The following is a 15,406-nucleotide window of genomic DNA, read 5'->3' as shown; positions in this document are numbered from 1 at the left end:
TGAGGTTGGCTAGAAGAAACAACAACAGAAGCTGCATGTGTAAATTCCTTCTCGGAGCGTCGGTTCTAAAATAGCAAAACATTAAAAATTAAAATATCGCGAAAGATAACAACCCGTGTTCAACGTCAGCCTAAACTTATTAGAATGGTAACTTTTGTCGTCGATGTATCGCGCGACGCTGGTGACTTCCTTAGCTAACAGCTAGCATCAATGAGCCGGTGCATTCCGGGTTGATTTATTTCCGAGTTGTTCTAACTTCTATTTTTTGTCCAAATTGGTTGTGAACGTTTGTATCTGTCAGTGTGATGATGCACCAAGAAAAGAACTGCTGATGCACATACAAGTTGCAGGTAATATTAGAACATGGATAATTAAGAAGTATGTACATTTGTATTGTTTATGTCATTGAAAATGGCTCTTCATTGTGAAAACAATGAATAACTCAATCATAATTAATGAAGGACAGTTTGTAAGGTTTCAGATTGGTTAGTACCGGTCATAAAAATTGTAATGTAATGGTGATTATGGGAAAAAAAATCACTTCAGAAACATGTACGCATGGAAGATTGAACTTGTTGAAAATCGAGAAATATACGAGCACGATCATGTGTACAATATAATGTCAAACAGAACACAATTTCAGTCATTTTCGTCTATATCTATTTTTCAGGTTGTGTTTTTTGGCTTATAAAGAAAAAGAAAACATGGCATCCATGAAAGGTGATGCTGAAAATGCAGAGGCATCCACATCCACCCAGGAAAACGCTGCACTAAATCCCCCAAGAGCCTCACTGAAGAGGAAAAACAATAAGCCCCAAAACGAAACGGCAAAAAGGAAAAAGACACGTGTGAAGAGAACATCTCAGCCCAGATTCACCGTCCGTGAGTGTGAGGACATGCTCCTTGTCATATCCAGCAGCACCTCGCAGGACGACGGCCCCGTCTGGGCCCACAAAAAGAAGAACAAGGGAGGGAAGAAAAAGAATGGCACTATTAAAGGAAAGGGGGAGAAAAGGACCAAATTCAAGAAGAAAAAAACAAAATCTATTATTATTCGTACACCGGCTGTTGAGAAAGAAGTCAAGGTGACACCACCTGTGTTTGTGGCGGAGAAGCCAAATGACCACAGATGGGGCCAAAGTCTTCCGGAGGAGGTTCTGGTCAATATTTTTAAGATGGTGATCATGCAAGATGGCGCTGTTCCATTTCTGTGCAGGTAGTGTGTAACCAAGGTTTGCTTTCGCATTAAAACGAGAAGCTTTGTCAACAATAAACTTTGTTTTTGCGTATGTTCTTAACATTTCAGATAATTTGAGTGAGAATAGTCCATGTTATTAGGATACAAAATTATGATGAACATTTTTTTGGACCACCCTTTTACTTTTCTGTTGATGTTTGCTTATTTATCAAACGTAAAACGTACACGCCTTCCATGCTAGGGTGGGAAGAGTGTGCCGCCTGTGGAACACCGCCGCCGCCACTCCTGTCCTGTGGCGGAAAGTCTCCGTCGGCCACTGCTGGATCGCGCCGGGCAAAAGTCAGCTTCCAAAAATGCAAAATCGGATTAAAGACACATTCGACTGGATGGCGCAGAACAGGTATGGTCCGTTATGTTGCTATGACGATTAGCTGTGTATCGATAATAATAATAACAAAGAGGCAATAGAGGTGAGACCGCAATGGGGCTTTCATCTTGATATTCACTTCAAAATACAGGTAACTATATGGTAATAATATGGCTATTTATTAGCAATCCATTAGCTAGCTAGCTGGATTTCTATCTGAGTTACTTTGGGGTTGGGGGGTGTGGCTGCCGCTGCTCACCCGCAGAAAAACTTTATCCTGTGGCTGTACAGTCACCATGACAGTTTTGAAAGGCGCTTATAAATGAAATGTATTATTATTATTATTAACATCCGACTGACGACCGGGTTCCGTTCCAACAACACGATCGTAAGTCAAACGGGCGTAATTCAAAATGCATTCAAAATGGCCGACGCGAGGTTTGAACGACAGGAAAGGATACTATGTCATTTTCTATGGAATATTATATACCAAACTGCTTACAATTCAATGATAAATCTTATAACTTTAAGTGTCATTTTTAGCATTTTACATTTCGTATTATTGATTTTTATTACTGTGTCGTTCTGCTGACCCAAATACGCACGTCTTCCCACGCATGCGCGGTGTTGAAAAATCACTCTCCCTGCTAACTATCGATTGGCTATTAGCTAGATTTCTATCTATTTGAGTTACTTCCGGGTTGAGTGAACGCTGGCACGTGTGGCTGCCGCTGCTCACCCCCTGAAAAAAAATCTCCTGTGACTGTAAAGTGACCTTGAGAGTTTTGAAAGGCGCTTATGAATGAAATGTATTTTTATTAATAATAGATCAATATATATATTTTTGAAAGATTCTCTCAACTGCGGGATTTCTCCCTCCATCACTGGACGAAGAATGTGGACCACGTTATCAACGTACGTTGCCTTGTTGATTCATCAAAATCAGCTTTTTCGGTTTGAGATCGTGATATCGCCCATGATATAAAATATGAATCCCTCATCAGGTTGTGTCAATGTTCTGCCCTCGCTTGAATGCTCTCAAGCTCTCCTACTGTACTGGTCTTACGGAGTTGGCCTTCCAAAGCCTCGGCTTGCACAGCTGCTCATTGCAAAGCTTAAATCTACAGTACACAGAGGTGAGCCAATCGGGTGCAGAGAAAAGACCTGTTTCTGTCAAATAACATAAATGTAATATATGGGGGTGGTGTGGCGTGTTTGTGTTGTGATAGTTTCAAGTTGAAGGACTTCTTGCCTACCTCGAAAATCATGGTGCTAGGATCCAACAGATTTGGTTCACCCACGGGTTGAAATATGACCGACTCCTCGCCGCCATCTCTGTAAGTATAACAGAAGCCTTTTTCTCCGTAATCAAGAAAAACTGCTTCATCCCGTGCTTCTGTTTTCAGAGGGGCTGCTGTCCTGATCTGGAGTTGCTGGAGGTTAACACAAAGCTGGATAGTAAAGACGGCGAATTGCCCCTTTGCGTCCAAGCACTCCAGATGGCTTGCCCTAAACTTAAGGTAGAAGACGGTAAATATCAGTGGGGTGGTGGTTGGGGGGGGCTCCAGTCTGCTTGCAGTTGCCAATTTTGTGAACACGCTCATATAATTAACTAATTTTGTTGTGGTGTCTTGATCTCAATCATTACTAAAAAACAAAAAAATCCTCCATTTTACTTGTTATCAGACATTCCGTATGCTGAATGTCCGGCCACTGCTGAAGAACATGCGGAATAGTGCAGAATTAGCTCTTGGCTTCCCTCTACTGGAGGAGCTGTGTATCGCCACCACGTCATATTCATACATGACTGACAAATACTTGTGGGACGTACTCTTTGGTTCCCCGCGACTTCGAGTTCTGGACCTGAGAGGCTGCTCGCGCATCACGTCTGAGGGTCTGGCGACGCTACCCTGTCTTGGTAATGATGTCTTTTTTTTTTTGTATTTTTATTTCAGTGGGGATTCAAATTGGGCAAGGTTTTCAAATTCCAGCAAGAAACAGATAAAAAGAATCTAAAATAGGCCTAACTTGTCTCTGGCAGAGCTGGAGTGTCTCTTCTGGGGCCAGTATTTCAGTAGTCACGTGGGTACGTCGTCCCTGAGGAAGGGCCTCTGCGCCGTGACGCAGAAATGGAGTCACACCCTGCGGCAGCTGGATGTGGCCAATCAGCCTTTCTCCGAGGAGGACCTGGAGGTGGCCATGCGTCACCTGGCACAGGCCAAAGATGCCGACACCCTTCGGTCGCTCAACCTAAGCGGGACCAGAATCACGTCGGCTGCACTGAGGTACCATGAACCGCTTTTTTTGGTTTACCTTTTGAACCACCATCATTGGCACCAGGAGAAAGGATCACTACCCAAGACGATTAGAGTACTGTGACCCCTTCAGGGACAGTGGCTACTACAATACTACTAAATCAAAGTTGGGAAACATTGTTGTAAACCACAAAGATGACCTTCATCTTTCCTTGTGGTTTCGCAGGTCTGTCATCAGCCAAACGACAGGGTTAGACTACCTCAACCTGTCCTCCTGTCGGTATCTTCCCAGGGGACTGAAGAGGATTTACCGTGGACAAGAGGACATTCAGCAGTTACTGGACAAATTGGAGTAGAGAAAAAAATAATGACATAACCACAAGGAATGGATGGATTAACTCCCTGCATTTTACTCTTCAGAGTCTATTTGAAGAGACTCTTGTCTTGTCTTTTAGTGATCATTGGAAATAAACGTTTACAGTTTTCGATTCTGTTTGGGTGGTTCTTGAAAGATGGCACACTTTAGGATTATTTTAGTTAAAATCATCATTACATAAAAGGTTTTCAGTTGTTGCATTGCTTTTTTTGTTTGTCAACTGTTCACCCTCAACATGTACCGTTAACCTTTAAAGTTCAGGAAGGAAAACCTGTTTGCACAGCAAATAAGATCTTCAAAAAGCCAGATAATATTTATGACTGAAACAAAACAGGCATCAGTGCTCGCATTCTCATTTATTTGGTCATATTTTTTTTATAACAGTACAGAGACATATTCTTCAAAGTATACCTGTCTGAACAATTGTGTGTGTGAAATTGTTTTGGAGCAAAGCATTGCTTCACACAGTATTATTCAAACAACAAAGCACAAATACAGGAAAATATGATTCATATTTTATTTAAGGGGAGTAAACTTAATCCAGTGTTGGGGTCTGTGATGCACCTTTCAAGCAGTTGGAGATAAGTAAGGTTTTCTTTTGTGTTTGGATCAAAAAAGCCCTTCGTGTCGTCACATGAGTCGGACAGAATCTGGTTCATTTCCTCGTCAAAGTATCCTCTCTCATAAGCCACCTGCACAGGGACTCTGTGGCTGTACACCGGGTCAATGATGCCTCCTGTGGCAATTTGAGCTTCTAGGAGACGGATTCCATGACCTTTGACGATCAGGTCTTTCTTTAAGGCCTGGAAGAGAGATATTGTTTTTTCCGTGTAAGGGTCAGTGTATCCTGTGACAGCTCGTTCTGCTGAGAGCAGCTTCCTTTGCCATTCGCTGCCAACCACTCTCTGAGCCACAGCCTCTTCTACAGAAAGCTTCTTGTTCTTGACGGGGTCGATGACAAACCCGGTGGCAGCTTGGGCCTCCAGCAGCACAAGGGAAGTTCCGGGAGTCAGCAGGCCCCTGGATTTGGCTTTATAGATGCTCAAGGTCTCCTTGGTGGACTGCAAGTACACTCCTGCAATGCAGTTTGTCCCTTCTAGATACCGTCGGACAGAGTCCATTTCACTTATTTCCTTGACTGTGATCGTTCCTGTGTAGAGGTCTTTATAGAGGTCTTCATTGATGATTTTGGATTCGAGCAACTCAGCAGCACTGACGTCCTTTCTAATACCATGGAAACTGTCGGTCTCTGTGATCGTAGTGGTGAGGGTCGTCTTTGTGGTGCTCTTGTCAATGTTTGTTGGTAGTATTTCACATGTGATGGCTGATGAGCAGGTTGTTGTCATGGTCTGCTGCTGGATGATCATCAAGACGATTTCCAAAAAGCGTTCAATCGTGATAGTTCTGGACTTGTACTGTTGCACAAGCTCCCGCCTCTTTTCCTCAGTGATGTATCTGGAGTAGAGCAGATGCCACAGCGACACAGTGGCTCCTTGATATTTCCCACCTGCTCTGGTGGTAGTTGTTGATTTCAGTATCAGTTTTGTGGCCTCCGTCACGACTTCTTTTCGCGGGGAGATACGTAGCTTGGTCCCGCGGAAGTCGACGGGCCCTGTCTTCAATTCTCAACCTAGCCTGTCACCGTCTTGCATTTGCTTGATCCGGGCTGTGCTTATTTCCTTGATGTTGGTTCCCCTGGTTAAGCTTTAAATTGTTGATTAAGATGTGTATTCGACTGGTCATGGAGAGGGTTTTCTTTGTGTGTGTTCTTGTGTGATGCTCTGGTTAAGTTTCACTCGTGTGATAGTGTATATATTCTTCAAGGTGATCTTCTTGCTTGCACAGTGCTTCTCTTGTGACTTGGTGCAGTCAGTTTCTGATTGCATTTTCCGAATTTACTGTTTGGGTTGTAGATGACTCCTTTTTCCTCTACACATTCATGGACTGAGAGGAATCTTGTTTTCTCTGGGGAGTGTAGTCGTTTACTCGTCTAACTGGTTCTTTGGTAAGTCTGATCTCCTGAGTCTGTCGTCCAGCTCGGACTCTTGCATCAGCTCTAGCATTAATTGGACAGGGGTCTTTCTAGGCAAGCTTTCTGCCTCGGGGGTTCGTCCTGCCACCGTGCAGTTTTTGGACCTCTGCCCTGCATCAAGCTTCCTTGGCAAGGTCTCAGTGATCCGGTATGCAAATCCGATGCGCTCTTGGTCACGACCGTCGGGTCCAGGGCCCAGCCTTGTTTCTATACGTCTGAGTCATCTTTCTTGAGTTTCTGATTTTTTGATTCGATCAGGACTTCCTTCATAGTCTTTGTATGTGTTGTTTTTGCTGATGTGAGTCCTTTCTTTGTGTTGGTTTGTTTGTGATGGTTTGTTGTGTTATTGTGTGTGATGTGTGTGCAGGTTGCTGGTGGGGAAGTTTATATTTTAGTATGTGATTGCACAGTTGGGTGTCTTCGTTGTCTTCGGGTTAACAAGTGCACTGTCTTCATTCTGATGAGTAGTATCGATTGTCCAGTAGGACCTCTGCTAGCTGCCTCTAACTCAGTGCTTGTCTTGTGTTGTTTGATTATTGCTTCTATTGCCTGCAAAAATAGTCTCTCGCTAAACGAATTAGTTTCTTAGGATCGGTTTAACACCTCTGCAGTGGAGACGGGTTTGTCTTGGGATTTAAACCTGGTTTTTCAGGGTCGATTTTCCTGTCTTTCGTAAGATTTTTCCTGTGTAACCCGGACAGGGTCTCTGGAACTGTTGCGGTCATCCTCCGCTTGTGCTTAGTGTTGGTCTCAGAGTGTATGTTTCGTACATGCCTAGTCGGTACAGACTTTGTTTTGCGGTTTTGAGGTCATTATCTCTCATGCTGGTTGCAGACTGCCTCTACTTTTTCCTGCTAGTCTTGTGACTTTTAGTGGCGCTCTGATTCGGCTGAAACCCTTTCTTCTAACAGAGTGTTTGGTGTGCTTTTTGTCAAACAGGTGCTGGTTGCAATCTGTGTGCTCGTCCAATGGCTGTTTCAAGATTCTCCTCTGCGGTTAGTCGTTAGTGCCTTGTCCTTCTTTTGGCCGATCTTATTGGTCATCTATCCCTGAAATGTTTTCCCTGCTCAGTGCTTTGAGTCGCTGTTTGTGTCTTAGTCCTGTAGTCCTTTAGGTTCTTAGGTTCTTGATTTCTGTGAAACAGTGGAGTCTGTCTTCTGAAGTCTCTGTCGCTCTGCATGGTCTCGAATTCGGGTGTTCAGCCTGTCTGTGTGTCATGGTCTTCAGATTTCTTCGTTAGGGGTTGTTCCTGGACTCTCTGGCTTTTTATTTTTCAGTAGTCGTTTCTGGCTGTTTCAGAGGCTTTTTTTCTGTGAGTTCTTGAGAGCTTTGTTCTTTTCATGATTCGTTACGATTTTTTTACAGGGAGTTCTGCGTGCTGGTCTTTCCATGTAGGCTTCGTAGCTTAAAGCTGTCATCTTTCTTCCATGAGGTGTTTCCGTCTCCTTTGTTTCCTAGGATTTTCGTGTCTAACTGATGTTCTTTGTCTGTGTTCGATTCTTTCAAAGATCCGTTGGCGGTTTATAGAGGTCTTCATTGATGATTTTGGATTCGAGCAACTCACCAGCACTGACGTCCTTTCTAATACCACGGAAGCTGTCGGTCTCTGTGACTGTGGTGGTGATGGTCGTCTTCGTGATGCTCTTGTCAATGTTTGTTGGTGGTATTTCACATGAGATGGCTGATGAGCAGGTTGTTGTCATGGTCTGCTGCTGTATGATCATCAAGATGATTTCCAAAAAGCGGTCAATCGTGATAGTTCCGCACTTGTACTGTTGCACAAGCTCTCGCCTCTTTTCCTCAGTGATGTATCTGGAGTAAAGCAGATGCCACAGCGACACAGTGGCTCCTTGATACTTTCCACCTGCTCTGGTGGTAGTTGTTGATTTCAGTCTCAGTTTTGTGGCCTCGTCAACAAAGAAGTAGAACTCCCCTTTCTTCACAATAACCAACAAGCTAAGTCCAGTGCTAGGATCGGTGATACACCTCTCGATCAGCTGGAGATAGGTGAGGTTCTCTTGTGTGTTGGGATCAAAAAACCCCTTGGTGTCATCATCTGGGTCAGAGAGAATCTGGTTCATTTCCTCGTCAAAGTATCCTCTCTCGTACGCCACCTGCACAGGGACTCTGTGGCTGTACACCGGGTCAATGATGCCTCCTGTGGCAATTTGAGCTTCCAGGAGACGGATTCCATGATCTTTGACGATCAAGTCTTTCTTCAAGGCCTGGAAGAGAGATATTGTTTTTTCAGTGTAAGGGTCGTTGTACCCTGTGACAGCTCGTTCTGCTGAGAGCAGCTTCTTTTGCCATTCGCTGCCAACCACTCTCTGAGCCACAGCCTCTTCGACAGAAAGCTTCTTGTTCTTGACGGGGTCAATGACAAACCCGGTGGCAGCTTGGGCCTCCAGCAGCACAAGGGAAGTTCCGGGAGTCAGCAGGCCCCTTGATTTGGCTTCATAGATGCTCAAGGTCTCCTTGGTGGACTGCAAGTACACACCTGCAATAGAGTTTGTCCCTTCTAGATACCGTCGGACAGAGTCCATTTCACTTATTTCCTTGACTGTGATCGTTCCTGTGTAGAGGTCTTTATAGAGGTCTTCATTGATGATTTTGGATTCGAGCAACTCAGCAGCACTTACGTCCTTTCTAATACCACGGAAGCTGTCGGTCTCTGTGACTGTGGTGGTGATGGTCGTCTTTGTGGTGCTCTTGTCAATGTTTGTTGGTAGTATTTCACATGTGATGGCTGATGAGCAGGTTGTTGACATGGTCTGCTGCTGGATGATCATCAAGATGATTTCCAAAAAGCGTTCAATCGTGATAGTTCCGGACTTGTACTGTTGCACAAGCTCTCGCCTCTTTTCCTCAGTGATGTATCTGGAGTAGAGCAGATGCCACAGCGACACAGTGGCTCCTTGATATTTTCCACCTGCTCTGGTGGTAGTTGTTGATTTCAGTCTCAGTTTTGTGGCCTCGTCAACAAAGAAGTAGAACTCCCCTTTCTTCACAATAACCAACAAGCTAAGTCCAGTGCTAGGATCGGTGATACACCTCTCGATCAGCTGGAGATAGGTGAGGTTCTCTTGTGTGTTGGGATCAAAAAAACCCTTGGTGTCATCATCTGGGTCAGAGAGAATCTGGTTCATTTCCTCGTCAAAGTATCCTCTCTCGTAAGCCACCTGCACAGGGACTCTGTGGCTGTACACCGGGTCAATGATGCCTCCTGTGGCAATTTGAGCTTCCAGGAGACGGATTCCATGATCTTTGACGATCAAGTCTTTCTTCAAGGCCTGGAAGAGAGATATTGTTTTTTCTGTGTAAGGGTCATTGTACCCTGTGACAGCTCGTTCTGCTGAGAGCAGCTTCTTTTGCCATTCGCTGCCAACCACTCTCTGAGCCACAGCCTCTTCGACAGAAAGCTTCTTGTTCTTGACGGGGTCAATGACAAACCCGGTGGCAGCTTGGGCCTCCAGCAGCACAAGGGAAGTTCCGGGAGTCAGCAGGCCCCTTGATTTGGCTTCATAGATGCTCAAGGTCTCCTTGGTGGACTGCAAGTACACACCTGCAATAGAGTTTGTCCCTTCTAGATACCGTCGGACAGAGTCCATTTCACTTATTTCCTTGACTGTGATCGTTCCTGTGTAGAGGTCTTTATAGAGGTCTTCATTGATGATTTTGGATTCGAGCAACTCAGCAGCACTTACGTCCTTTCTAATACCACGGAAGCTGTCGGTCTCTGTGACTGTGGTGGTGATGGTCGTCTTTGTGGTGCTCTTGTCAATGTTTGTTGGTAGTATTTCACATGTGATGGCTGATGAGCAGGTTGTTGACATGGTCTGCTGCTGGATGATCATCAAGATGATTTCCAAAAAGCGTTCAATCGTGATAGTTCCGGACTTGTACTGTTGCACAAGCTCTCGCCTCTTTTCCTCAGTGATGTATCTGGAGTAGAGCAGATGCCACAGCGACACAGTGGCTCCTTGATATTTTCCACCTGCTCTGGTGGTAGTTGTTGATTTCAGTCTCAGTTTTGTGGCCTCGTCAACAAAGAAGTAGAACTCCCCTTTCTTCACAATAACCAACAAGCTAAGTCCAGTGCTAGGATCGGTGATACACCTCTCGATCAGCTGGAGATAGGTGAGGTTCTCTTGCGTGTTGGGATCAAAAAACCCCTTGGTGTCATCATCTGGGTCAGAGAGAATCTGGTTCATTTCCTCGTCAAAGTATCCTCTCTCGTAAGCCACCTGCACAGGGACTCTGTGGCTGTACACCGGGTCAATGATGCCTCCTGTGGCAATTTGAGCTTCCAGGAGACGGATTCCATGATCTTTGACGATCAAGTCTTTCTTCAAGGCCTGGAAGAGAGATATTGTTTTTTCCGTGTAAGGGTCGTTGTATCCTGTGACAGCTCGTTCTGCTGAGAGCAGCTTCCTTTGCCATTCGCTGCCAACCACTCTCTGAGCCACAGCCTCTTCTACAGAAAGCTTCTTGTTCTTGACGGGGTCGATGACAAACCCGGTGGCAGCTTGGGCCTCCAGCAGCACAAGGGAAGTTCCGGGAGTCAGCAGGCCCCTTGATTTGGCTTCATAGATGCTCAAGGTCTCCTTGGTGGACTGCAAGTACACTCCTGCAATGCAGTTTGTCCCTTCTAGATACCGTCGGACAGAGTCCATTTCACTTATTTCCTTGACTGTGATCGTTCCTGTGTAGAGGTCTTTATAGAGGTCTTCACTGATGATTTTGGATTCGAGCAACTCAGCAGCACTGACGTCCTTTCTAATACCATGGAAACTGTCGGTCTCTGTGATTGAATTGGTGATGGTGGTCTTTGTGGTGGTCTTGTCAATGTTTGTTGGTGGTATTTCATATGTGATGGCTGATGAGCAGGTTGTTGTCATGGTCTGCTGCTGGATGATCATCAAGATGATTTCCAAAAAGCGGTCAATCGTGATTGTTCCGCACTTGTATTGTTGCACAAGCTCTCGCCTCTTTTCCTCAGTGATGTATCTGGAGTAAAGCAGATGCCACAGCGACACAGTGGCTCCTTGATACTTTCCACCTGCTCTGGTGGTAGTTGTTGATTTCAGTCTCAGTTTTGTGGCCTCGTCAACAAAGAAGTAGAACTCCCCTTTCTTCACAATAACCAACAAGCTAAGTCCAGTGCTAGGATCGGTGATACACCTCTCGATCAGCTGGAGATAGGTGAGGTTCTCTTGTGTGTTGGGATCAAAAAAACCCTTGGTGTCATCATCAGGGTCAGAGAGAATCTGGTTCATTTCCTCGTCAAAGTATCCTCTCTCATAAGCCACCTGCACAGGGACTCTGTGGCTGTACACCGGGTCAATGATGCCTCCTGTGGCAATTTGTGCTTCCAGGAGACGGATTCCATGATCTTTGACGATCAAGTCTTTCTTCAAGGCCTGGAAGAGAGATATTGTTTTTTCCGTGTAAGGGTCGTTGTACCCTGTGACAGCTCGTTCTGCTGAGAGCAGCTTCTTTTGCCATTCGCTGCCAACCACTCTCTGAGCCACAGCCTCTTCGACAGAAAGCTTCTTGTTCTTGACGGGGTCAATGACAAACCCGGTGGCAGCTTGGGCCTCCAGCAGCACAAGGGAAGTTCCGGGAGTCAGCAGGCCCCTTGATTTGGCTTCATAGATGCTCAAGGTCTCCTTGGTGGACTGCAAGTACACACCTGCAATAGAGTTTGTCCCTTCTAGATACCGTCGGACAGAGTCCATTTCACTTATTTCCTTGACTGTGATCGTTCCTGTGTAGAGGTCTTTATAGAGGTCTTCATTGATGATTTTGGATTCGAGCAACTCAGCAGCACTTACGTCCTTTCTAATACCACGGAAGCTGTCGGTCTCTGTGACTGTGGTGGTGATGGTCGTCTTTGTGGTGCTCTTGTCAATGTTTGTTGGTAGTATTTCACATGTGATGGCTGATGAGCAGGTTGTTGACATGGTCTGCTGCTGGATGATCATCAAGATGATTTCCAAAAAGCGTTCAATCGTGATAGTTCCGGACTTGTACTGTTGCACAAGCTCTCGCCTCTTTTCCTCAGTGATGTATCTGGAGTAGAGCAGATGCCACAGCGACACAGTGGCTCCTTGATATTTTCCACCTGCTCTGGTGGTAGTTGTTGATTTCAGTCTCAGTTTTGTGGCCTCGTCAACAAAGAAGTAGAACTCCCCTTTCTTCACAATAACCAACAAGCTAAGTCCAGTGCTAGGATCGGTGATACACCTCTCGATCAGCTGGAGATAGGTGAGGTTCTCTTGCGTGTTGGGATCAAAAAAACCCTTGGTGTCATCATCTGGGTCAGAGAGAATCTGGTTCATTTCCACGTCAAAGTATCCTCTCTCGTAAGCCACCTGCACAGGGACTCTGTGGCTGTACACCGGGTCAATGATGCCTCCTGTGGCAATTTGAGCTTCCAGGAGACGGATTCCATGATCTTTGACGATCAAGTCTTTCTTCAAGGCCTGGAAGAGAGATATTGTTTTTTCTGTGTAAGGGTCATTGTACCCTGTGACAGCTCGTTCTGCTGAGAGCAGCTTCTTTTGCCATTCGCTGCCAACCACTCTCTGAGCCACAGCCTCTTCGACAGAAAGCTTCTTGTTCTTGACGGGGTCAATGACAAACCCGGTGGCAGCTTGGGCCTCCAGCAGCACAAGGGAAGTTCCGGGAGTCAGCAGGCCCCTTGATTTGGCTTCATAGATGCTCAAGGTCTCCTTGGTGGACTGCAAGTACACACCTGCAATAGAGTTTGTCCCTTCTAGATACCGTCGGACAGAGTCCATTTCACTTATTTCCTTGACTGTGATCGTTCCTGTGTAGAGGTCTTTATAGAGGTCTTCATTGATGATTTTGGATTCGAGCAACTCAGCAGCACTTACGTCCTTTCTAATACCACGGAAGCTGTCGGTCTCTGTGACTGTGGTGGTGATGGTCGTCTTTGTGGTGCTCTTGTCAATGTTTGTTGGTAGTATTTCACATGTGATGGCTGATGAGCAGGTTGTTGACATGGTCTGCTGCTGGATGATCATCAAGATGATTTCCAAAAAGCGTTCAATCGTGATAGTTCCGGACTTGTACTGTTGCACAAGCTCTCGCCTCTTTTCCTCAGTGATGTATCTGGAGTAGAGCAGATGCCACAGCGACACAGTGGCTCCTTGATATTTTCCACCTGCTCTGGTGGTAGTTGTTGATTTCAGTCTCAGTTTTGTGGCCTCGTCAACAAAGAAGTAGAACTCCCCTTTCTTCACAATAACCAACAAGCTAAGTCCAGTGCTAGGATCGGTGATACACCTCTCGATCAGCTGGAGATAGGTGAGGTTCTCTTGCGTGTTGGGATCAAAAAAACCCTTGGTGTCATCATCTGGGTCAGAGAGAATCTGGTTCATTTCCTCGTCAAAGTATCCTCTCTCGTAAGCCACCTGCACAGGGACTCTGTGGCTGTACACCGGGTCAATGATGCCTCCTGTGGCAATTTGAGCTTCCAGGAGACGGATTCCATGATCTTTGACGATCAAGTCTTTCTTCAAGGCCTGGAAGAGAGATATTGTTTTTTCTGTGTAAGGGTCATTGTATCCTGTGACAGCTCGTTCTGCTGAGAGCAGCTTCCTTTGCCATTCGCTGCCAACCACTCTCTGAGCCACAGCCTCTTCTACAGAAAGCTTCTTGTTCTTCACGGGGTCGATGACAAACCCGGTGGCAGCTTGGGCCTCCAGCAGCACAAGGGAAGTTCCGGGAGTCAGCAGGCCCCTTGATTTGGCTTCATAGATGCTCAAGGTCTCCTTGGTGGACTGCAAGTACACTCCTGCAATGCAGTTTGTCCCTTCTAGATACCGTCGGACAGAGTCCATTTCACTTATTTCCTTGACTGTGATCGTTCCTGTGTAGAGGTCTTTATAGAGGTCTTCACTGATGATTTTGGATTCGAGCAACTCAGCAGCACTGACGTCCTTTCTAATACCATGGAAACTGTCGGTCTCTGTGATTGAATTGGTGATGGTGGTCTTTGTGGTGGTCTTGTCAATGTTTGTTGGTGGTATTTCATATGTGATGGCTGATGAGCAGGTTGTTGTCATGGTCTGCTGCTGGATGATCATCAAGATGATTTCCAAAAAGCGGTCAATCGTGATAGTTCCGCACTTGTATTGTTGCACAAGCTCTCGCCTCTTTTCCTCAGTGATGTATCTGGAGTAAAGCAGATGCCACAGCGACACAGTGGCTCCTTGATACTTTCCACCTGCTCTGGTGGTAGTTGTTGATTTCAGTCTCAGTTTTGTGGCCTCGTCAACAAAGAAGTAGAACTCCCCTTTCTTCACAATAACCAACAAGCTAAGTCCAGTGCTAGGATCGGTGATACACCTCTCGATCAGCTGGAGATAGGTGAGGTTCTCTTGTGTGTTGGGATCAAAAAAACCCTTGGTGTCATCATCAGGGTCAGAGAGAATCTGGTTCATTTCCTCGTCAAAGTACCCTCTCTCATAAGCCACCTGCACAGGGACTCTGTGGCTGTACACCGGGTCAATGATGCCTCCTGTGGCAATTTGTGCTTCCAGGAGACGGATTCCATGATCTTTGACGATCAAGTCTTTCTTCAAGGCCTGGAAGAGAGATATTGTTTTTTCCGTGTAAGGGTCGTTGTACCCTGTGACAGCTCGTTCTGCTGAGAGCAGCTTCTTTTGCCATTCGCTGCCAACCACTCTCTGAGCCACAGCCTCTTCTACAGAAAGCTTCTTGTTCTTGACGGGGTCAATGACAAACCCGGTGGCAGCTTGGGCCTCCAGCAGCACAAGGGAAGTTCCGGGAGTCAGCAGGCCCCTTGATTTGGCTTCATAGATGCTCAAGGTCTCCTTGGTGGACTGCAAGTACACACCTGCAATAGAGTTTGTCCCTTCTAGATACCGTCGGACAGAGTCCATTTCACTTATTTCCTTGACTGTGATCGTTCCTGTGTAGAGGTCTTTATAGAGGTCTTCATTGATGATTTTGGATTCGAGCAACTCAGCAGCACTTACGTCCTTTCTAATACCACGGAAGCTGTCGGTCTCTGTGACTGTGGTGGTGATGGTCGTCTTTGTGGTGCTCTTATCAATGTTTGTTGGTGGTATTTCACATGTGATGGCTGATGAGCAGGTTGTTGTCATGGTCTGCTGCTGGATGATCA

General features: G+C 45.8%; 2 protein-coding genes and 1 long non-coding RNA gene across 3 annotated transcripts in view; 2 read left to right on the top strand and 1 right to left on the bottom strand.

The window, feature by feature from the left end:
* Window positions 1–15,406, top strand: part of LOC148883139 (uncharacterized) — a 253,706-nt gene that overhangs the window by 159,573 nt on the left and 78,727 nt on the right. The window lies entirely within an intron of this gene.
* On the top strand, window positions 16–4,308 carry fbxl6 (F-box and leucine-rich repeat protein 6). Its single transcript, XM_089023424.1, has 10 exons — window positions 16–350; window positions 671–1,216; window positions 1,440–1,598; window positions 2,417–2,480; window positions 2,570–2,701; window positions 2,795–2,902; window positions 2,972–3,085; window positions 3,252–3,483; window positions 3,607–3,850; window positions 4,047–4,308. Exons 2-10 carry the CDS (start codon window positions 705–707, stop codon window positions 4,174–4,176), a joined length of 1,695 nt encoding a protein of 564 aa, XP_088879550.1. The 5' UTR covers window positions 16–350; window positions 671–704; the 3' UTR covers window positions 4,177–4,308.
* On the bottom strand, window positions 4,533–15,387 carry LOC148883141 (epiplakin-like). Its single transcript, XM_089023438.1, has 2 exons — window positions 7,826–15,387; window positions 4,533–5,445 (listed from the first exon to the last, which is right to left on the bottom strand). Exons 1-2 carry the CDS (start codon window positions 15,384–15,386, stop codon window positions 4,706–4,708), a joined length of 8,301 nt encoding a protein of 2,766 aa, XP_088879564.1. The 5' UTR covers window position 15,387; the 3' UTR covers window positions 4,533–4,705.

Source organism: Hippocampus bargibanti, linkage group LG20 (genome assembly GCF_051943395.1).
Source record: "Hippocampus bargibanti isolate YZ-2025 linkage group LG20, ASM5194339v1, whole genome shotgun sequence".
Classification (NCBI taxonomy): Eukaryota; Metazoa; Chordata; class Actinopteri; order Syngnathiformes; family Syngnathidae; genus Hippocampus; species Hippocampus bargibanti.
This window is presented reverse-complemented; position numbering and strand designations above follow the sequence as displayed.